The 24629-nt window shown below is 39.3% G+C and overlaps 1 protein-coding gene across 17 annotated transcripts in view; it reads left to right on the top strand.

Moving 5' to 3' along the window:
* The first annotated feature begins 4381 nt into the window (after positions 1-4381).
* The window catches only part of DOCK3 (dedicator of cytokinesis 3), a 193368-nt gene continuing 173120 nt past the window's right edge, over positions 4382-24629 (top strand). For 9 of the 17 annotated variants that reach the window (XM_071813127.1, XM_071813128.1, XM_071813134.1 and 6 more), the window contains exons 1-2: positions 4382-4830; positions 23032-23115. In XM_071813127.1, coding sequence (XP_071669228.1) covers positions 4794-4830; positions 23032-23115 — 121 coding nt within the window. In that variant the 5' untranslated portion in view covers positions 4382-4793. The remainder of the gene's footprint in view (positions 4831-23031; positions 23116-24629) is intronic. The other 8 variants (XM_071813136.1, XM_071813139.1, XM_071813140.1 and 5 more) reach the window with 2 other exon arrangements.

Below are 24629 nucleotides of genomic sequence, written 5' to 3' on the forward strand. Positions count from 1 at the left end.
TTTCTTCACAGGAAAAAATCCATGATATGGCCTTGTGCATATATTTTGAAGATATTTTGGATCTGTACATCAAAAGCTGAGACACCACACTTAAAAGTTTCAGACAATTACTTTATCAAAGGAAGAATAGCTCAGTTCTTGAGATGTGAATCCTTACTTTGAGGCACAATGGAGAAACGCTTGGTGCTTCAAAAAGACCTGTGAGGTTGACGGAGATGGTGATAGAGTGTATTTACTCTGGATCCTTTTGTTTCTCCCTGCAAGGTGAGGAATTCATAATTTAATGGGAAAGTGAAGTTGTTTAATGGCTAGAACCACCTTATTAACAGGGAAAGAATATGAACTTTGAAGAAACAAACACACAAAGTTGGAATCTGAAGTGCAGCAGAAGGGGTAACTTATTCATATAAATGGACTGTCAGAGAGAGTTAAAATTAATCCCTGATTTTTTTTTTTTTTTTTTTTTTTCTGATAGCAGGGGTTCCGGGCCATGTTTCTAAAACAGAGGTTTGAAGTAATGATAGAAGTAGAAGTAGCAGCATCTATAGCCCTGAGAATGGGGAGAAAGGGTAAAGTGTGGGGATGCTCTTGTCTGAAAGAGAGGGCAAGAGGGTGATAAGTTCCGTGATACCTTAAGGCTGAGGTAACTGAGAAAATTGTGCTTGCAGGGAGGTATTGAGGATCTCTCTGCTTTCTGCACTCTGACCTTCCATTGTACCTTGCAGAGAATTTAAAAGGATTGTGCAGTTCCCTTGATCTATTTAAAAGAAAGTGTGTCAAATCTCTCCATTCCCTAGCTAGCTGTCTTTCAGATCACATCTATATTATGGCAAGATAGTATGATATAAGACAAACTGTCTAATCTATTTTAATTAATACTGTCTTAAACATTAATGTGTATTCTGTTTAGATAAGGACAATTGAGTTTTCAGTACCTTAACCATTGGCAACTCACAGTACTTCTGACATAACAGCTCCTGTACACAATGGTCATTAAGTAACTTTTAACAGTGTTATTTAAAGTAATTAGTGCTTTCCTTCTTACTTGTCTTGTTCAATTAAATAAAGTCTTGAAGTATGTATTTGCCACTATTTCCACACAGTACAACACAGAAGTTTAGTGACAAAGGTTCAGAGTGGCGGCTCGGAAGAGTTCTGCACAAGGAGGCCGCATTTCTCTGAAAAGCATTAGTGTTTGGGACCCTTGATGTCCACCAACAGAAGTTCTTTTTTTGTAGGAGCTCTGACCTTTACAGCAGATCTTAAAGTTTAGTTTGATCGCTGAAGTTAATTTTTAAAGCTTCTTAACAAAACCTTAAAACCATTTAAATAATCTAACGAAATAGGCATTGGATTCCTATTTTATGGTGGTGGGTTTAAATGTGCAATCTTTATGATAAGGAGAAATAAAACCACTCCAGGGGGAAAAAAGCAAACAAACAAAACCCAACAACCTGATGGATATACCCTCAGAATGTCTTGTTCATGCTTGCATAATACAGCTATACTTTTCCCATGCTTTACAGGGTAGTTTGGATATTGAAGCCAGCAGGAGTGAGCTCTGTTAAGAGAAAAAAAAGACAGAAGAAATAGTTGTTTTGCAACCCTGCGCAAGAGTCGCTGTTTGCTTTGGCCTGTCTCTTTCACATGGGGCTGACCCTGAATACCCACTTGCTGCCTGGGAGATTAGTGCCTCTGCTTCCTTTACAGGGTGAGCTGTTTGCTCTAGGCTACCCTTAAGCTAAGAATATTTACTAAAGCAATCAGTATTTATGTAGAGGTGATAGGAGACTCATTAAACTGGTGAATGCATATATCAGAGGAACAGGTGTAAATATATTTGGTAACTTTAAGTTATGCAAACTGGCATTTCATTGACTCTACAGTAAAATACACTGGGGTTTTTTCTTTCTTTTTTTTTTCTTTCTGAAGTGGGTCATACGCCCCTCTAGTGACTCTCTCTGTTCAAAAACAGGTATCACCAGCAGCAGTGTTAGGAATAAATACATAACAATGTACTCTATTTCAAATAAAAGTAATCTATCATCAGTATAGCTGTACCTGTTAATGCTATTGTTTCTATGCCCATGATTAAGAAATATAAATGGCTTAGTTCACTTTAAAGAAAATATTTCTTCTATACTATTAGTTCCTTGCAGATCTCATTCTGTCAACTATTTCAATGTCCTCCTCAGAGTTTATCTAACCTCACAAAGTTCTTGCCTTATCTTCCCAAACTCACCGTCATTCCCTATTTAGTGGGAAGAGTGAACTCAGACATGGTTGTATTTTGAGAAAAAAAATCTGCTGTGTGTTTTCTGAGTCAGGAAAAGTATCTATTTCACTACTGGTCAACTTGGCAGCAAGAAGAATCCATGAAGTGCTGAGGCTGTAGAATGAAGAGGCGGAGAGCTGGAAGAATTAACCAATTCCTGTCACTACAGAGGTTTTCTGCTCCCAAAGTACTGGTACAAGATGAAGAGGTATTTATTATTGAAATATACATATATTAAAAAAAAAAACCAAACAAGTCTCAAACCCAGCGGCAGCCTATCTCTAACAGATGCAACTGAATGACTTTGTCAGGTTTTGTCCCTTCGGGAGGCTATTTCTGCACGCTGTAGGAGGACCTCAGGAAGGAAAGTAATGAAGCTATTGTAAATATATATGCCTAAGTGTGAATATAAATTAAGGTGTGAATGAATAAGTTGTTTTTTCTCAATCAATGGATATACAAATGTGCTTACTTATTGGATACTTTCTGTTTGCACTCTGCACAGGAAAGCGAAAAGCAACAGCTCAAAACAACAACAACAAAACAAATAGAAAGCTGTCCGTGCTCAAAACATAAGTTGCACATGTTAAAAAATAATGAAGGTTTCCACAGCAACTTAAGTTCTGTAGTGCAAATTGATGACTTTCGTTCTGTTTTATTATATAATGATAGAACAGATATTCTATAAAAAGTGTTGGGTACATCTGAAGTTATATTATTAAAAAGTTTAATGTAATCCTAAAACTTTACATTGAGTAATTTATTTACAAAGGTTTCCGAAAATGCTGTATGAAAAGCTGTATTAGAAGTGTTGTTTTCTGCCTTTAGCTTTGGGAAGGCTCTGACTGGAGAAAAATTGCTCATCTGGCAGAATATTTTCAGTGATAAAAAATTCAGTTACAGGAAAAGTTTTGAATTACATGTTTCACATTTTAATTTGCTCTACTTTTTATGGAAAGTACAGCAAATTAAGGATGAACTCAAAGATGAACTCTGAAAACAATTTCAGATGTTGGATAACTGTCCATTGTGGAACTCATACAAATTTTGCCAGCTCCTTAGAAACTTTGGAAATCAATTTAAAAAAATTAAATCACAGTATTAGGCAAATTTTGATGTCACTAGGAGCTGGTGGTGACACCAGTTAGAGTGCTGACAGGATTTCCTGATTCTCTTACTACTCAAATACCAGCCTTAAATGCTGCCAATGCACACTTAGTAAAAATCTATTATTTCTCCATTTTTTAAAAATTTAAAATAAAGCACTGATAACTCATTGAACAGTTGAAGTATGCTTTCTTTAATTTGCACTTCTTAAAGTAATTTGAAAAGTTTTCCATAAAAGCAGTAGGTGAGCTACAAATCTTAATGTCCTGTTTGGACAACACGGTTCAAAGTAGGAACCTCACCTGGGTGTGGAGCAGCAGATGTGTACAGGTGGGTATGTACCTGCAAGGGTTGTAACAAGGGAAAAAATAAGAGTTTTATTCCCTTCACCTGCACTGATTTTGGATTTTCTGGCTTTGAGAACAGGTTCTTGTCCCAGCCTGTGTTCTGCTGGTTCCCGGGTGTATCTGGTGTCTGCTGCGGACTGGGATTGCTAAGTGTGTGTCCTGGTGTGCCTCTTCCGCCCGCCCTCCTCGGTGTGGATTTGCTTTTCCCGTTTTCTTGTAGGAATTTTAGCCTATTATTATTATTTATTAAATACAGAAGCCTGACCTACTAGAGGATGAAGTTTGAGTGCATGCTCCCAGGGGCGCCCAGAAGGCGAGAAATCCCATGAAGCCGCCCGAGTGACAGTGGGCAGGGGGTCAGTGTTGATCCGGGTGCTCCCCGGCCCCGCCGGGTGCCGCGGCAGAGCCGCTCGGTGCCGTCCAGCGCGGCGGGGCCGCCGGACCCACGGCCGGGCTGTCCCGGCGTCCCCGCAGGCCCCGGCTGCCGCCCTCGCCTCCCGCCCCGGGCCACGCACCACCGCCCCCGCGCCTCGCGCCCGCGCGCCTCGTGCGGCCGCGCGGGGCGGGGGAAGGCGGCGCGAGCCGCGCATGCGCGCCGGGCTCCGCTGAGGTGGGGGGGAGGGGGCGCGGCAGCCAGAGTCTCTCGGCGGTGGCGACGACGACGGGAGCGGCGGCGGCCGGGAGGAGGCTGGGGGTCGCCGAGCTCCGCGGGGCCGCCGCGTCGGCAGGGCCGGAGCCCGCTGGGGCGCCGGGGCCGCGTTAGGAGAGGCGCCGGGTCGGCGGCGAGCGCCCGCGGGGCGCTGAGGAGAGCGGCGGCCGTTGCTGCCCCCGCGCGCGCGGGCGGGGGGGCGACCTCCCCCCGCCCCGCGGCACGGCGAAAGGACCCCCAGTGCAGCCCCGGCCCGAGTGACAGGCGGGGGCGGCCGGCGCGGCGGCCAAGGAGCAGCGCCCCCGCTGAGGAGGGGGGAGGAGAAGGAGAAGCCGCCCCCGCTCCATGAGCGGCGCCCGCCCGCCTCGCTCTGCCCAGGGGACCCGCGGCCGTGGCCGGCTGCCGCCGCAGCAGCATGTGGAGTCCGACCGAGGAGGAGAAATACGGCGTGGGTAGGTGCTGCCTCATTCCCTCCCCCGCCCCGCGTCTCTCTGCAGCGGCCGGACCCCGGGGGCTGGCAGTGTGGGGGGGATGCCAACCCCCCGCTCCGGCCGCCGCTCGTCTCAGCGGGGGCGGCGATGGTGTCTCCTCCGCTGCCCCGCAGGTGGGGAGCGGGGGATGGTGGAGGGACGGGCGCTCCCCTCCCCGCTCAGCCTGTGGGCTGTGGGAGGCAGCTCGCGGGGGGGAGCGGGCAGTGGCTGTGCTGCCTGCCCGCCCCTGCCCGCAGAGCGCATCGTCGCTGAATGTGCCTGCGTGTGTTTTGGTTTGGGTTATTTCCTCGAGTTTTTCCCCGGCGAAGCAACGCGCGGCCAAACAAAAGTAGACTTTCGGGGCCTGCGCTCGGGTCCTGATTGCACAAATAATCGGAAAACGAGTCGCTTAGCCCTTAATCTACTTAAGCGTGCGTCTCCTTTTTCTCTCCGTTTTAATCTGTGGTTTGTGGTGATCTTGTTTATATGGAGTTTAGGGCAGGGGGATGGTTCTGTGCGGTGTCATTAGGGGGCGTCGGTGATGCACCTGTTCGAGCGGCGGGGCCCGCGGGCCGGGCGGGGCGGCGAGTTCGGGCTCCGGGGGCTTCACTGTCAGCGATGGAGCGCTACAGTGTGCGCGGTGCGGGCCGGCACTGGAAACAACTCCAGGGTTGCTGTAAATCCATAGCGTCGTTATTTTCCGTTGTTTATGATAAATCAGACTTTACTGTCATCTTGAATCTTGTTTGCTCCAATTGGAGAGGTCATCTCAAATTAGAGAGGTCATATTGATGGCTTTTGTGTGTGTTTATTTATTTATTTATTTTTAGTTACAGTAATTTCTGCTAACAACAGAAATGCCCAGTGAAAAGAAGACTGACTTTCTTTAGCTTCACTTGTGTTTGTTTTATTGTTTATATTTTACTTTTTAAAAACTGTTGACATGTATAATAATAAAAGCAGGTAGTCTGCCCTGGTTACTTACCTAAATGCTTCATTAAATTTACAGTTATCAATTGTTCATATTGATTTTTAAATTCCACAGTGTGTAGTGATGATCAATTTCTGCAAATATTTAAAAAATATAAGCGACACTTGCTATAGAATTCTGTTAACCTGTACTGTTAAAGTGGGATTTTGACAGTTCACTTGCGAGCAATTAAAAGTCTTAATGCCACTAATTTTTAGAATATGTTTTGAGCATGTAGTCAGCAAACAACAAAATGTATCAGTACTTTTTGTTAATTTTTTTGTCTTGTGCAGCAAATATTTTTTAGGCCATTCAACATATCTCCTTAATGAATAGAAGAAATAGGGAATTCACTTTTGGTTTTAAAAAATGTCTAATACAGTGTGCTAGGTGAGAACCTGGAAGTGTAGGACAATATACACAAGTGGCATAAAATAACATGGGGAAGTTGTTACTTACAGTACTGTTGCTATTTTTGTAAGTCACTGGGAGTATACAAAGTTAACAAACTTTGTTATATCTCATCTGGACCTTCAGAGAATAGGAAGTCTCCAGATGTGCTTATACCTTCTCTGCTGGTGAAAGACCGTCTCTGTTGTCCTGGTCCTAAACTTGCTGGTATAATTGTAATACAGGTTTCAGAAAAAAAAAAAATAGTATTTTTTCAGGTTTGTTGGGTTTACTCTGTTCTGTTTATGTAGTCATTTTTGTTTGCTGTGTTGCAGGGTTTGATATTCAGAGTTTTGTTTGTTTCTGTTTGGCCCATGTGCTCAAATAAGAAAATACATGTGTTACCTTCGTCAAAAAGTAGGTGAACTCATTTTTTTTAATGGATACGTGCAGGAAGAAAAGAAAGAAAAATCTCCATTCAGATTGTAAACAACTCTGGAAGAAGTATCTGTAAGAGAGAGTGGTGAATGAAAACAAGTGTTATTTCAAATAATATTCTGTAGTTTTAAGGATCTTCCTGTGATGTTAATTTTTCTTTTTCAGGCAATGCACATGTAGGTAGATCTGAGATAATGGATAAGTCTTTAGAGTTTGTGTGATCTGTAGGCAAGTTGTTTTTGTTCTTGGATAGCTTTAGATAATTTTCCTGTAATTGAAATCGGTTGATAATCCTCCATAGAGGGAGAAGAGGTGAAATATACTGCTTGTGTCTTGAGTTTAGTTACTACAGGTGAGGAGAGGAGTACTAGTGTTTTGGAAGTGGATCTGTCATTGCTTGCTGGAGTGGTCATTTCGATGCATTTTGAAGAAACTAGTCTGTGGAAGGTATAGACCTAAAGGAGTCTTAGACCTCTTAGGAGGTGCACTACCAAAAAAGAAATATCTAATGTAAGTTATCCTGATTTCACAAGTCAAATAATATGTGCAAAATAATTTTCTTGGCATGGTGAGCTTTCTTGGTGTGAGCTTATGCCTTGGGCCTTAGTAGTTTGTTTTTATTTTACCCGTTGTCCATCCCAAAAAAAACCCTGTGTGTTTTCTATGTGCTGTTATTAAACTGTGAAAGGTTTATGATGTGCCTTTGGGTTAAGGCAATAACTTTATGTCCCCACAGATGTAAGTTGGGTGGGAAAAAAAAATCGGTTATTTCTGCAACTGGAATACCACAAAGAGCTTTCTGTTGAAAGAGTATGTCAGGGCAACCAGGCCCTGTGCATAGCTGTTCATGTATATCAAGGAAAGTGAAAGTATCAAATAAATTAGTTAATTCTGATGCTGTTGTCTTTGTTGAAAGTAAATTGTGATCTATGTCATTGTCTTGTCTAGGTAGTTGGCTCAGAGATGATCATTTATAGAAGCTTTTCCTTCAGAATGACACCACGTTCCCTCTCAGCATGTGGGTATAGAAGGGCTCTCTGTTCTGCACTGGCTGTCCAAGAGTTTCAGCCAAAGGCGGTTCTGAGGTGCTTGCTGGAGCCCCTTTGCAGATACCCCTTTACAGCCCCACCGACTCTTGGCTGCAAGAGAACACGATAAATTTACAGATGTGAATGTCAGTGACTTTTTGTGGTATTGAAGTGCTCTTTGCCTGTCTAGCTGCAATTAAAAGAAGTTCTCAACGTTTACAGTTGCAGAACACTATTGTATTGCCCAATTCTCATACAAGCCGTTGTATACTTCTGCAACAAAGATATTGAAGGATTACTCAGTATATTTCTAAATAAATCATTAAACACTCCCCTAACAACACTGAAGTTCTTCCTTGATTGTATTTCTCAGCTACTGTAGCTACTGTGAATAATTTTCTTCTGTTCCATTTAGAAATACTTATGTTCAGTGACTCTAATCCTAACTGTGCTTTTAAAACTTGCTGTTGAAAGGCAAACAGTTCTTCCACAGCTGCTTAAGTTGACCAGTTATGAAACCAGTTAGTGAGATTTCTAAACCGATTAGTGAAGATAACTAGCTCTCTAGGGTTTTAATATTTTTAAAACAGTCTCTAAGAAAATATTTATTAAAGTGATCTGATTAGTTACATTAGTCTTCTAAAGCAAGTATTAAATAATAATGAATTAGAAGAAAAAGCTAAGAAGAGGGAAGTCTTTAGTAAATAACTGTTAATTAAAATGCAGCAAATGTGTGAGAGCTGATTATGTATTTCAATAGGCTGGCAGTTTCTGTTGCTTTATTTTTGTGCAAGGAGCATGTTTAGGTGGTCCTCAAGAGGTTTTTTAGTTTTTTAATGTAGTTAATCCTGCACTTTGTATGGCTGACCATATTAAATACGTATTAAATCACAAAGAAAGAAAATCTGCCTGCATAAACAGCACTGGTTAGGTTATTCAAAGAACTAGTGTTAAAATCTGTAGCTTTATTTTAAAGGATTTTTTAATTTTTATTTTCATCACTTAATTGGTAACAATGAGAAGTAAATCTGTAAGCACAAATGCATATAATTAATGTTTCCCTTGCTCCTACTAGAAAGGATGGAACATCATAATGTCCTAGTTACAGTTCTGTACTGCAGCTTCTGCTTTTTCATCAGCATCTTGATTTTTGATTTTATTTTTTTTTCTTTTTCTCCCCTATCACTAAAGCTTGTCTTCCAGATTTCACAATTCAAATTTGTGTTTGGAAAAGCAAGCCTGCAAACATTTCAAAAAGTCTGCCTTCCCTCACCAAGTCTCCTGTGATGCTACTCTGTGCTTACCTGTTTATGTAGAAGGCAGCTGCTAAAGGGAGGAGTGCTTTGAGTTTATTGATATTGTAGTTGCTCTGTATCACTGAAGCAGTTTGTTACAGGTCTAAAATGAAAATTTTCGGAGAGAGAAAAAAAACTCCTGCAAATTAGGAAAAAGTCAATCTTTGGTAATCTGGGAAGCAAGAAGAATCATTGCAACTGTGTTCTGTGTTATGGGTGGTATATTATACTTCATCTTCTCTTTCTTATCTTATTGCCAGAAACTAATTGTCTGGCAGCAGGAGCGAGGTGACTAAGGATGTTCTTCAGTGATGTGTTTTGGACCCAAAGCTGTACGGAGGGATGTACTTGTGCACCTTCTGTGCAATGCGGTTGTGGGAGGTGGTGGTAATACTTGGGAGCTTGCACCTTAGTCAAGAAAACTAGGTGATCTGTGGGTTGCAGTAATTTTTAGTTCCATTTAATTTTTTGCCCCTAAGGGTGTTTTTTACCCTTTAGACTGAAGAATGAACAAAGGAATTTGCCAGTCAGGGACCATAAAGGAAATGTATATGTGTTATTTGACCGAATGAGAAATGAATCACACCTTGAAATGTTTCTGGAAAAGAGCATCTCCCAAGATGCACCTGATTGGAGACTTTCAGTATAGACAGGAAAGTTTAGTGAGGTGTCATTTAACGCAGTGGGCAATTTTAGCTTCAGTCCAGCCTAAATCTGTATTTCTCCTGTTGCTGAGATAACTTGGAGATTAAATATGCTGCTTTGTGAGAAGAGAGTAATAAATTTTGGCTCTTGTGAATACCTGCTCTTCAGAACTGAAGGAGAATTCATCTTTAAGATATTACTAGTTTGAGATCATCTAAATATCAGTGGTCCACGAATGCATTTACAGCAGAAATTAGCCCAAACTTTCTAAATACAGGAGGAATGAAGTTGAGAAATGTTTTTTCAAATTACTTGCAAAGGCAAGGAGTCAGATATGTATGTTTAGCAGTTTATCACGTGGCTTGTTTGGGAATGTAGGCATGAGAGTATTGCAATACGGGTTTTAACTTTTGGTGCTTTGATGGTGTTGAGAGTAATTTTCTCTATTTATTTGTAGTTATGCCATATTATGTATTCAGTTAAAACCTTCAGGACTTCAGCTGCTTGTGAATAGTGTGGGGGCAAAAGCAGTTTTACTCTGACCTTATCTACAGTGCAGAATGCATTTTGTGTTTGGACTGATTTCCTAAGGGTGGAAGTCTGTGTTCAGACTTTCTGTCCTCACCTGACAATACTTCTAATCCAGTAATGAGCAACATTTTATGACACTTGGCAGTCTCGGCCATACATTTCCTACAGATTTAATGAAAATTGGTGGTGGAGAAAGAACTTACTAGAGTTCCTGTGGATAGTGTTGCAGATAAGCAGCTTCTGACTTGCTGAAAAGGGTGGATAATAAGATCACATCAGGACTCTTCCTAATACAATTTTTTTTGTTTGATTGCTGGATAAGATGAAGGGGAACCTGTTAATATGAGCATGGGAGTGAACTTGAGGGTCCTTTGTAGAAAGGAATGCTCAGGAACAGGACTGGGGATAGCGAGAGCTAAGAAGTCCGATGGTACTGCATTTGGTGTGTCATGGGACTGCTGGTGAAACAGGGAATGGAAACGTGAATATCCATTAGTAGGAAATTGGTAGGCTTTTCATGTTTATTCAAGGAACAATTTATTTTGCCTTTTTTAATGCAGCAGATATCAATTACAATTAAAAACAGGGTATATGACAACATGCCTCCAATGTGTCTATTAATAGTTCTTTGAAAATTTAGGCAGTTTTTAGGTTTTTGTTATTTGTATGCTTTGGGTTTAAATTCATTTTCAAGCCTGCAGGACAGGAAGGGAGATTCTTCAGAGTGAAATTAGTGAGGAAATTTAAAGTAGTTTCTCTTTTGAACAGTTTAAGGCATATGAAGTTGGTGTGTGAGTATGAGGTGATGCTGCAGGTCATAGTTTGCAGTTGTGTGTAGGGGGAAGAGAGGCAAGTTGGTATTTTTATTAATCCTTTTGAAGGTATCTTTCTTGGTTTAATGTCAGTGATATAACTCAGCTGGACTTGAGTCTCACTATGTTGCAAAGCCTTTTTTTTCCAGCAGTTCTGTAGTTAAAAAGTCAGAGTCTGATATAAACATCAGGGACACATGTAATAACTATTACCAGAGTTTGTGATCTAGAAAATCTTCTACCACATATTTGGTGGCATTTAAAAGCCCACAAAAAGGGGATAACTGGGAATAAGGAAGAGTTGTTTGTCTTCAGATGCACAATCACATGTAGATACATGAGTTTTTCTGATTAATATGTTAAACAATTATTTGGAATGTAGTTCTTCTATGAAAGAACTGTAAGTCCCTGGTTACCTCCAACAACTAGTATTATTGGTGGCCATGCACATTTTATAGAATAGATTTGTTCTTTTGAGACATCAGACCTCTTTTCCGATGTGAATGGGAAAACACTGACCAAAGAATGGAAAGTCTTTGGAAGATTATTCAGTTGTTAAAGAGGTTGATGCAACTTCTCCTGCTTCAGATAAATTTTTACTAATTCGTATAGTGAATTAAGTTTGTGTTCTTTTCTCAGCTGTGATGTTCACTGAGAAACAGACTGAAGGAAGCCTACAGCAGGATCTTGGTTTGAAACCACTTGCAATTGACAGCAGTCTTTCCACTGGTTGTTTTTAAGTTATGAATCAACCTTAATGTAACTGCATTTTACTCTTTGTTCTGTTTCATCTGTATGCTCACTGAACTTCAAGGCAAAGAGAAGAAATATCATACTCAAGTGACTGTTAAAATCAAACCTCTGTTCAGGATTTGCAGGTCAAAATGAGCGTTATGCTCTCTTCTGAGACCCTGAAAGCATCTTTAAAGTTTATTTAGCTGTAATTCTTTCCTCTTAGACATGTTTTAGTGTTTGTTTGAACAATGAGTCTTTAGTCATAACTCACTGAAGGTATTAGGAAGACTGGTAACTGTGGGTTTGAGCAGACTAAGTGATTTTCAGTATAGTTGTGAGGTGATTACTTATTACAGGGATAAGACTCCTCTCTTGTCCCAGTTCAGCACTTGACTACATTTTCTTTTGTAGAATCTTTCTGGATATTAAGCCCTAAGAAAAGCTTATGACAAGTGGTGCCAGCTAACTCTTGGTGATTAAAAGCAGGTCCTTCTGCTTTCAGAGGTGAGCTGATACCAGTTAGTCTCTGAAACAAAGGTTTCTCTAGGTGTTACAATGTAAGGAAACTTATGCACTAGGCATTATTAGTGTTGACAGTAGGTAGTTGATGGAGTGATGAATTATTTTATTTCCTTTGTTTTGGATATAAGTGTGTGAGCTACCCAGCATGCTACTGTAGTTTGTGTGTAGTTCAGTGTGTGTTGGCAGGTGGATTACTGTTCTATAAATCTCTTGTTTCTGTGTATTTGAACAGCAGGGGACTCTCTCTTCCCTCTAAATGTGTTTATGAATGAGATGTTTATGCCAACTGTTAATTTAGTATACCTGCCCTTTTAGTCTTCTGATGTTGATAAATTAAGCCCTGCATACCTGTCAGAGAAGCCCTGAATAACGGTTAAACAGAAAACAATTGAAAGCAATGTATGATTTTTACAGACCTGTTTGGGCATTGGGTTGCATACAGTCCGTTGTCTTCCTGGGGTGTGTGGTCTACCCTAACAAGTTATAAAGGCAGCAGAAAACCTTTCATAGGATAATATCACAGACAGTGTTAAATAATCCCTGTAGGGAGCAATATGTGTGTTTCCAGTAACTGGGTCTGGAACTGGGAGGGTGAAAGGACGTGTTCCTATTTCACCCATCTCTTCCTTTGTAGAGAAAAATGCCTATGGATATGTCTGCGTGAAGCTGCGTGCTTCACCTAGGCACGTGTTCTCATTTATGTAAGTTTATGTATGTATGGCTATATTATATACAAGGACAGAGAATGTAGGCCCAAGTGAGAAAGTGTCAGCCAGTGTGGGATAAATAAGCCAAAAATAGATGAATTATAGTAGAAGAAGGTCATTGAAAACTGTCGTTTGAACTTTAACGTTTCTTTGTGGTTTTTTTTTCTCTCTCTCTGAATGTTCATGAGCTGAATGATTGACAGCTCAATTTTTGATAAACCAAAGATAAACCAAAATAATCCAGTTTCACTGCATTTAGTGAAGCAGGATCAACATTTTTGTGAGCTAATTTTGCCTTGACAGCTGTTATTACATACTGTACAAAATATAGCTGCATGCTACCTGTGCATCTGGCCTTGCCTGAGCAACTCAGTGAATCACTCACGTGTCTGTGTTTCTGTTTAAAGGTTATATTGACTGGCTGTTCCACTGGTGATGAGGTGTTAGTGTGGGAAGAGCTGGCCTGGGGCACAGAAAGCCCAGCTCTGTGAGCTGTTGTACTTGGGGCTGCTAAGCGGGCAGCTGCACATCTGCCTGGAACAACTCGTGCTGCTGCTGTCAGCGCTGCTCCCTCATCGCTGTCATGTACGCGGCACTCGGCAGCTGGCCATTCTGCCCACTCACTCTTCGGTTTCAGCCATCCTGAGTAGTGGTCCAAGGGTTTCACCCCAAGGAAGATTGATTTTGGTGTGGCAGAAGCAGCTTCTCTTTTGTCTTTGGGGAAGCAGAGGTAGAAAATAGGCTTCTTTCTTCTTTTTTTTCCTTCATCACAGCAAGACCCTAAACTGCAACTTCTGATCTTTTGTTTTGTTTTGTTTTCAGTTCTGGAGTGACTGCATTTCAGGTTGCTTGCATGAGACAGTGTTCTTCATTTAATAATGAAAAATAAGAGGTTATTTATTTCAACCTGGATGAAGGAAGCAGGAAGAGAAAAAGAGGATTTTCCCAGTGTTTCAGATGATGTTGGTAGCTTCAACTAATGTATATATGCGTAAGGCAAGATTAGAAGAGGTGAAAATTCTTCAGATTTCATGATAAAAAAAAGCATGTTCAATGATGTCAGACAAATATTTCATTTTTTTTGTATTTTAATAGCGAATAGTTTACCAAAAAGGTCAGAGTTCTTGTGTGTGGGTTGAAAGGTTTCTTAGCAGTCTTGTAAGCTGCCTTCAGATGCCCACAAAAGTTGTGTGGCAGACAGTATAGACTAAAATATAGAGCTTTCAACTAAGATGGAGGAGCTGGTATATTGATAAATACAGTTCTATAAATCTACCCTAGTCTTCTCTTCCTCCTCCTCCTAGGAGGTGTGCAAAGTGACTAAATGCCAAGTGAACTTCAGCATGTGAACTTATTTAGTAGTTAGATGGGAGGACTAAGGTTTTACGGTATTTGTAAAATGGAATAGAATCTAAAACGCTGTGGGATGATACCTGTGTCTTTGCGTGTGTGGACATGAATCAGTGGTGCTCTCTTGTAGCTAACTGGGTCTGTGAGGTCTAGGGTGGTAGAACCTGTAGAAGGTGAGGATAAGCGGGCAGTGTGTGATTAGCTACTTTTCATGGAGAAGACAGAGCCACTTTTCAGAGTTGCACAATGAAAGGAAAAGGATCAGTGTGGCAAATTACAGTAAAGGACATGGATTTTCACAATGCATATGGTAAAGCACCGGAGCAGGTTGCCTGGAGAGGTGATGTGATCTCCATCCTTGAGGATGTTCAAAACTTGACTGTTTTCTTATTTCGTTTCCGAATGTTTGACCGTAAAGCATAGCTGTTTCTGGCTTACATTTGCAGTCAGTGGAACGTAGCAGTGTGGAATGGCTCCATGCTTCTTCATGCAGAGTATGGTGTGGTCAGTGGTTTTTCTTCTCTTTTCAGGTTAGGTATTGGAAAGAGGGAGAAGTGTTTCAGAAAGTGAAGCAGTCTTCGTCCCTGCTTAGAGAGGAGAAGAAGCTGCTGCATTTACTGCCTGCGTAGAGAACATGATCTATGGGTGAGGGACTTGTACCCTGCCAGAGTAGAAGCTGAATGAACTATTGGCTGAGGGAACACATTTACAGGAAGGGGATGATATGATAGATGCCTGCAAAGCTACAAACTCAACATCGGTTCCTTGATGTAGCAAAGGTAGTGGACAATGCTGTGGGCTTTTGGTCAGCTTCTTCAATTCTGCCTCATGTCACCAGGATGTGCAGAACTATTTTAAACAGCTCATGATTTTTGAGCCTAATCTCTATTTTTATCTTGGAGGGTAGGGAAGGATGCGAACAATAATTCACTTTGCTAGTGAATGATCACCTTTCTTCTCTGGTATCTGTTTCTTTTTTTACATGAATATTTTCATAGTGATGGTATGACTCAGTAGAAAGAGGCGGTGTTGCTAGGCAGCAGTTTGAGCACTTTGCAGATGCCATGTGATGGCAGTAAGCTGCCTTGTAATAATCCATTGGTGGCAGTATTCCTGGCTGAGGTTCTGTATTGCACAAAGCAAGCATCTCTGACAGGAGCAGATGCTGCCTAGCAACTGCCAGTGCTCCCGGACAAGCCTGAAATACCTTCACTTAATTGAGGTGTAATTTTGGTAATATACAAAACCTGAAGTGTAACAGATTGCTATAAATTCTGAACTATGTTTTTCTTCCTCAAGGTTTTGCATAAAAGTTCATAAAGACCCTTAATAAGGTCAGAAAATTCTCTAGCCCTCTTCTAAATCATGTCTTTTGTTTAATCCATACTCTTCGATTGTGATGTTGGATGGCTTTTAATCAGCTTTTGATAATCTTGTGTGTGTGTGTGTGTATGTATTACATTAGTGCCTGGCAATTCCAATCAGATTAGAGCCCTGTTCTGTGTCATGTGTACCAAGAAATGCCTCTTGCTGCAAAAATCCTGTGGTGTTTTATTTGGGTAGCTGTTTCTATAGTGTGTAATAGGATATGTCCTCTCTTTCATAACTAATTTTTTTATATTGTCCATCTTGCTTAAACAGCAGAATGTTTTGGAAGTGCTTGACCTGGTATCTGTTTCCTGTTTTCTTTGTAAACATACTTGCTGAATGCACCCTGAACTTGCAAATAAATGTGCATGTCTCAAATTCATTTCTGGCAAATAATTGAAACCCTCATCCACAATTAATGATTTAAATACTTAGAAGATAGGCTGTGAAGGTGAAAACATTCTTCTAGGTACTTGTAGAATAAAATGAAAATGTTTTCATTTTAATTTCCTTGTGGTTCTGCTCCCTTGTCAAATATCATCAGAGTTTAACTGTGCTATCTATGAAGCTGCCAGGTTTAATCAAGCAGTTCCACAAAAATTTAATCATATTGGTCTTTAATTTTCTTATAAAAATGTGAAGGGTTTTTGCCTTCATGAACTATTTTTTTGTCTTTAAAATTATTATATCCACAATTTTCTGTTTGCAAGAACTACTGCTTTATGCTGGAAAAAAGATTTGTAGTTCTGAGAGGCTCAGAATGGAAGGTAGCATGTGGTTTGGAAAGTATTAATTCTTTGCTGCCTGTAGGCGTGATTGCACAACGGAGTTGCTTCTCAAAAAGGTAAAGCTGAATCTTGACTCTCAGCCCTCTTTTCTTCTGTGTGGTAACTTGGATCAATTTTTTTTTTTTTTTTTCCTTGCATGGTCACATTGCTGTGGCTTAGAGGCTTTTCCCTGGCTGCTTTGTGGAAATACAAAGAATTAACATCTGGTACCCTTCTTGGAAAATAAATTATTCAGAAAGGGTAGCTTGGACGATTCAAAGACCATAAATACTGTAGAGTGGAAGAACAGAAATTTACTCTTCACTCTTTTTATTTTCATACAATTCCCAGAGGGTGTTGGTGATGCAGGATCTGAACAACTGAAAATCAGTTTCTCTGTGGTGCGTAGGTGAAGTATGGAGTTCTGGGGTGATGTGAATCTTAAAAGTTGATGTGGTTCAAAAACGTTTGAGTGGTTCTGTAGAAGAAAGAGTATAGAAAGCACTGTTAAATAGATATATACATATATGTGACATACATATGTTAAATACGTATGTAAAATTAGTTCCTCAAGTTGAGGAAAGCTATGTCCTTGCCCTATTATAATACCCTTCCTTCACCTCCTTGTTTTAACTTCTGTTAGGGAAAAGGTGTTTGATTTAGAGCCATCTTTGGTCTTGGATACTACAGTGACTCAAGTTATGTTACATGGAGCCTTTATTATCATCTAGGTATTACCGGGAAGAAAATAGAGTTCATCATATTCAGCTGTTAAAACTGGCTTATACTGTTTGGTACTAGACACTTTCAGTAGATGGATTCATATGAAAAAGCATTTTAAGGAAAGATACATCCACATCATAACGTTAATTTATCAGTCTGAAGTAATTACATTATTTGCTTAAAGATTAATCAATGTCAATCAGTCTTAGGCTCAGAGATTGACATATTCCATGTTGACTAGTAATAGTGATAACTAGTAGTAGTTGAATATGAAATTCTTTATCAGGATTGTGAAATTTAAGAGTTTGTTACATGTGTTTACCCAAAATAAACATGAACACCAAATTCTTATCTGGTGTGATTAGAGGTGTATGTTTGAAATATAGGTACGTGTTTTAAAGCATAAATTACACCATCAGTAAACTTAAGAATTTGTAGCACAGAGCACAATTCAGTATCTGCTGGGCGTGATTGTAAATTGGTAGGGTACAGAGCTAAGTAATTTGGGTATAGAGCAACACAACTGCAGCTATGCTGCTTCTGGGCATATTAGAAAGGGGGTGGTCAGTAGGTCCATAGAGGTTGTCCTTCCCCTCTACTCTGCCCTGGTGAGACCACATCTGGAATATTGTGTCCAGTTGTGGCCACTAAGTTCAAGAAGGACAGGGAAGTGCTGGAGAGAGTCCAGTGCAGAGAAACAAAGATGATGGAGTGTAGCATCTCCCTTATTAGGAAAGGCTGAAAGCCCGCTGGGGCTCTTTAGCTTGGAGAAGAAGAGACTGAGGGGTGACCTCATTAATGTTTACAGATATATAAAGGGTGAGTGTCACGAGGATGGAGCCAGGCTCTTCTCGGTGACAACCAGTGATAGGACAAGGGGTAGTGGGTACAAACTGGAACACAAAAGGTTCCACTTAAATTTGAGAAGAAACTTCTTCTCAGTGAGGGTGACAGACACTGGACCAGGCTGTCCAGGGGGGTGTGGAGTCTCCTACTCTGGAGGCATTCAAACCTGCCTGGATGCCTTCCTGTTTAACCTCATCTGGGTGTTCCTGCTCCATTCCTTTACAGAAATAAATTAATTATTATGGGCTGAACTGGTATTTTCTAGTGTAACTGGAACTTTATGCAATGTCAAAATATTTTTGTAGGTTTTACTACAATCTGGAAAAATATATTGCAAAAATTAGAATCCCAGTTCATTGTGCTGCAAAGTATTTTTACATATATGCTAAGAAAAAAAATCATGTTTCAGTGGAATTACCAGGTAGATGCTGCCTGTGTCTTTATGTGAATGTGCTGTGCTGGACAGCACTCTGGCATTTTCCTGTTCTTGTTTTGGCTTTTCCCACTGTTTGTGTAAGAAATGTGACATTTGTATTACTGTGTTTATCATGTAATTGGCATAATCCATTTGAGAAGAAATGTGATCTGTGGAAGCATTGTGGCTGAGGTGAGACTGAGTGAGGAAGCTGGGACATAGGAAATTGAATTAGAAGGAAGGAAGATATGTTTTAAATTTTACCACAGCAAAAATGAAAATGGTTGTTATTCAGGTGGCAGCAGAAAGTAACAATGACATACACAAAATATAATTTAGCATTTCTCTTAAATGTGAATTTTATTCTCTTTTTGCCATAATAGTTTTCAAATGAGGTCACAAGTCGATAGATAGCAAGTGACAACAGAAGCTCAAGCTGTGATACCATAATAACAGTGTGAGAGAGATCATAACAGTCCAGCCACATACTCACCTCATTCAGTGTCCTGCCCTTGACACTGACCAGTAGCAGGTGTTTATAGTATAGTAGCACAGCACGATAAGCGTATGTGATGCTTTCCTAAGACTTAAGTGCTTTCTGGGTCAGGGGCTTACTGAGCCTAAGGTGGTACATATCCATTAATTTGCCCTATTTGCTTTTGAGCTGGAGTTATATATACATCTATGCACATAGATATGTATTTTAATCACCCACAGCATCTTATGAGGAGTTTCATGGTTTATGCATTACTTTAAGGAAGTCCTAAACTCTGCTCTGCTGTTTCATTTGACGCTGCACTGCTTTTTGTACTGGAAGGGATGATTAGCAATTGTTCTCTGTTCACCTTCTTCTTGCAACTTATCAATACACTCTCTCCACCCCTTTCAACTGTCAGTCTTACTGGTAGAAGAGTTCTGTCTTGGTTCATAATCAATCATGTAAAAGCCCTTATGCATTCCTTGATATCTCTTTTCTAACTTCTTTCTACCTTTCTGTATGCTATTCCGTCCTTTTTTACAAAGGATACATTTTTCACAAAGGGGAAAACTGGCACATGGGGGTTTGTTGTGAATTTTATACACTACTCTAGGTAGTGGTGTCTTCCCTTTTTCCCAGATATAGCATTCAGCTGTGTTGTGGGGTGGGGGTGCTTGACAGTGGCTTGACAGTCCAGGGTGTCACTCAGTGTGGTAATAGCAAGGGGAGAGACAATCGTTTTGTGTGTGCGATGAGGGTTGTTCATCCCTCATGAAACACCATGTAGATGAACTAAACAGTTTACATATGCCAGTTCTACTTGTGGTACTTGGGTCCATCTGCAGCTCTTTATTACCCTCAGTAGCTTGAGTGGCTTCACAAACCTCAAATTTCTGGAGTTCTGTCATAATCAATAGCTGTTTTTATAATTTTTTTTCTTTCAGAAATGTGGAATTGTGTTCTTGTTACACAATTTTAACAAGATATGGTTTGGTGTATTTGGTTAGTTTATTTGGGTTCTTTAATTTTTCCTTTCTTTTAGTGTGGCTGGAAAGTTAACTACTCTTGAGATTTGGCTTCTGTGATTTTGAAAATATCTATATTGCTGTTCACATACCCTATTTATTATTAAAATTGTCAAACAGAAGAGACACAATTTATGGATGACTACAAATTTTTCAATGAAGGATTTAGATTTCATACTGCTGTATTAAGAATTAAGAACATGAGATGGATGTTATTTTTGTATGAGAACTTAGTTTCTAATTGAGAATGATCATCCAGATTGTATCTACAGTTGATGGGATCAGTTAATTTCTGTGATTTCTGTTTACTTATTCTTTTTTGACTGAAGTAGACCTAAGAAAACAGCTTTAGCTATCTTATTAATAGTACTCTGAATTCTAAAGAGCTGATTACTTATTGATGCAGTAGAGTCCTTTGTGCGACCAGTAGAATGCTTTTATAAATGGACAGTTTGTATCTATAAAATAACAGATCTACTAGAATTACTTCTTTTAAGCCTAACTATATTAAAGTCATCATTCTTGGCCATGTTTTTACAATCTATTATATCAGCAGTTGAAAAAAACCAGGACCCTCTTTTCCTGGTGCCTTTCCTTTAGCTTTCATTCCAAGCTCATTTTTTATTGTTAAGTAATGGCCAAAGAATTAGTAGTTGCATCAAATCCAGATTCTTTCCTGGTTGCATCCTTTATTCAGTAGTTTTCCTATAGTAAATAGTTGTCATAGGAAGCCAGCTGTTGTTTGCTAATTCAAAACTTCTCATGCAGTGTTAACATGCAGTAATGTATTTCAGACTGGCTATTGCTGCTTGGACTCATCTGAGTAATACCAGTTGGCTATTAATCTTGCTACAATTCAAACTACTCTTTTGTCTACAACCACTAATACTTGTGTGTCCCATGAGTTGTGTCTCTGTGTCATAATAACTTGGCATGTTCAGAGAAGTTGAAAATGGCCTGGAAATTGGATTTAGCTTTATATATATGTATATATATATATATACACACACACATATATTTTTTAATAATTGTGTATCTAGAATTACTCATAAATTAACGTATCTTGTTGCTGCACTGACATGTCTCCATTTTTCTGGTGTTTTCAATTGTAGCTTTTCAGCCAGGATTTGTCATGTCCTGTGGTTTTGAGATGTACTTGAATTCTTAAGTATTTTTGTTGGTCTGAACTGAAAATTCTTATTACTGTAATATAGGACTGTATTTTGCAAAACAACTCAAAAATAAAAGATGTTTGTACCTTTTTGTTTTGGTAAAATTGCATATTAGAAGAAAGCCATTTTCTTTATGTAAAGGATACTGCTATCTAAAATACTGGAGATGCAAGGAGAAGCCATTAGTGGTTTGATTGTGGCCTGTCAGATAAGCGTTTGGTAATTGTCAGTGTTCCTGTACTTTGAGAGAAGCATTAAGTAGTTTTTCTTTGATGGAAATCCATATCTATGCTTTCTCCATGAGTGAAGAATGAATCCAGAATGCTGACAGGCTTGATGCTGTTCTTGGATTGTGTTGTCTGCATTACTCCAGTCCGGAGCCAGGTGTTATGTTTCTCTTGTCTCTGATTTAAACAAGCATTTAAAACCTCATTTAACCAGCAGCAACTTCTACTGGGCCCTAGGAACTGAGAAAACAGTTTAAGTCTGTTGCTGGAGTCCCCAGTTTTTTTCCTCTTTAATTAAACACTGCATTGAGTCTCCTTGCGGAAGAGCAAACATTTGATGCTGTTTGATTCTCTTCAGATTTTGATTCAAATTCTTTCTCATATTGCTGTCATCTGTGTGGGTGTTTGGCATATGTGGTTTGTTCTTTCTTGCCCTCTTTATGAAATATGTATATATGGTTGAAACTGTGTTTTATTTTGGTAGAAGTCTTTTTCTATGCTTTTCTCATTATTTCTTGGAAACTTAAGGTTCAAGACACTTACCTTGTGGTAGATGGTACAGATGATGGGCTTAGTTTCCATGCTGTTCTTCCCCTGAACTTCAGACTTTCTGGTTAACTGCATTAAGTTCTGCACAGGGAGGCTTTAGTCATAAGGGATCCAGTGGGTTTGACACAAAAAGATACTCAGGGAGGAGATGAAATGCAGAATGTCTCAGCCATAGCTTGAGTGTTTGCATTTAAAGGGTTGTGTTCTTATCAATTTGAAAAAAGGACAGTGCCCACTGGAGGTCACTATTTCAACTCATGGAATTCTCCTTGTAGTGCTCTAGTGTGTGTAGGTGACCTACAGGGTGTACTCGGTGTCTAAGCATGTATTTGTTTAGAACGTGATTAAATTAAATCTGTGCCTGAATGAGTTTTTCAGTGCTGGTGAATGGGCATTATGGGACAGGGGTGGGGGAGTGCACCGTATTTGTAATTCATCCTTTGTTTTGACATGTCATGTTTTCAGTAACTATCCATGTACCTATTGTATTTTACTAAATATGTTTAAAGACTATATAATTATACACTATGATAATTTTTTAAAGTTTACTTTAAAAATTGAGATTTATTTAGTGATTTTTTTATTGTATTCATATTTACTGAAATGTTAAGATGGGTTCTTATTTTCACCATACTTAGAGAAATATTTAAGATATATGTCATGTTAGTGCTTATGAAAGGTACATATTCTTATGTAGTCTTTTATATATCTGCTTAAAATTGATAACATAGGATAATATAGGATTTTTGCAGTGTATTTGCTGCACGGATGGTACTTGAAATAGTTTTAACTTGGAGTAAAGTAGTTTCTGCAGTTGACTTCCTATTAGAGTCTTTGCAGTTAGAACTGCCTGCTCTGTTGAGGAATTGTGCGGTAGAGTAAGAACTGTGAGACAAGGAAATCTTTGCATGCAATATGTATCAGGGGTTGGTGATTAAAATGATTACAAGCCTTGCTTAATTCAAAAATCATTTAAAAAGCACAGCTTTTAATTTGCTGATGAGGTTAATATCTGATAGGGCTGAAATAGAGATATCTGATGAGGAAAAGTTGGCTGACAGGTTTTCTGGGCAGCTGTGTAACAGCTATTTTTATTTCAGGAGAGAGCTGAAGTACTATGCTTAGAAGAAAAATTCACACAAAGATTCAACTCTCATATGTCTCTCTCTCTCTTTTTCCCCACCCTCTAGTGATATGCAGCTTCCGAGGAGCTGTACCGCAAGGCTTGGTCCTGGAACTAGGTGAAACTGTCCAGATCCTAGAGAAATGTGAAGGTAAGTGTGATGGCCAGGAGGGAAACCCATTTTCTATATAAGAATATCCAAATATCTTAATCTAACAGATTTTAATAAGTTTATTGGAAATCATGATGCATCAAATCAAAGCACTTGAATAAAACCTAACCTGACCCACTTTATGTAGGAAAGGCTGAGTGCTGTTGGCAGTAATCCAGTCTGATAGGGGGTCAGTGTGTTTTAAGTTAACCATCTGTCCAGAAAATCTTGAACCCTGACCTGATTGTTGTATTGAAAATTCACTGTAAGACCCAATTACATCATGTAAGTATAATCAGTCTCTTTTCTTACAGAATTTTCTCGGTGTTACTGTTTTGCATTTCAATTAAGCATATAAGTGTTTATTTTTTAGAAACATCTGAACACATAAGAAATATTAGGTATGAAATAGATTAGCAGTACTGGAAAAATGTAAGTAATATGGGTTTAGGGGGAACATTTTGCATTTATCTTAGTGTGATGGTTTTTTTTTTTGTACCTAAAGGAAAACACCATTGTAAATGATGTAACTATAGTTCTTTCTTATGTGGCTGGAGATGTCTGCATGTGAATAAATTGAATGTCCTAATCATCTGCTTTATTCACATGAATAGTAGGATTGAAGTTGTATTTAAAAGGAGAATTATTTTTATCCTAATGTAAGCAAGTGGTGTAAAACATGTCTATTGAGATGTACATTGATAAGATACAGTATGAGAACATGTTTCACTATAGTCTGAGGTGGAATAATGTAACCTTAATCCGGAGGTGTTAAAACAATGTCAAAACCCAGATCCACAAATTTGAATTCCAAATTAACATTCCACGAGGTTGTAGGTTTGTTTTTGTGGTTGTTCAGTTGACAGTTATTTTTCATTTCCAGCGTTTATGTTGCTACACAAACCTTCTGCATGCTTGTCAGAAGACTGCTTTTCTCTTTTCATGCCTAGAACTGTCTTTTGCTCTTGAAGCTTTTTTTTGTACTCAGGTATTTTGTTTATTTGCTTACTGACTTGACGCTTCATGGAAAAAGTGACCATATACATGCCATTTTTCTAGGAAAGTAGTACCTTTTTCATCAACACCTGTAAAAATTTTCGGTTAAATGAGAGTTTTGCAGTGCAGTGGTTATCTTAATCCATGAAGATGCATGCTATAAACAATACATGTAGTATTATACCTGCAAATGATGATTAAAAAACCAAAAAACCAAGAAAACAACAACTGCATGCGATATAAGGGGCTAAGCTTTATTCAAGCACTGGGTGTTAATTGTAGTCATTCTGCCAGGTCTTGTGAATTTGTACATGGTGCAAGCTCAGGAAAAATGTATTACTTTGCTTGTGATAGTATAATTCTAAGCAGAAACAGTGTATATTGCTGAAAGCAGTCATATTTTCAAACCATTTCTGGTAATTGAGGAAACAAAACTCTGGGAAATAAAAGCACAATCTCAAAGGAGTATGTTGCTTACAGAAAAGCAGAAGGATAATCCAATGTCTCTTTACAGTGTT

Source organism: Patagioenas fasciata, chromosome 10, assembly GCF_037038585.1.
Source record: "Patagioenas fasciata isolate bPatFas1 chromosome 10, bPatFas1.hap1, whole genome shotgun sequence".
NCBI classification, from domain to species: domain Eukaryota; kingdom Metazoa; phylum Chordata; class Aves; order Columbiformes; family Columbidae; genus Patagioenas; species Patagioenas fasciata.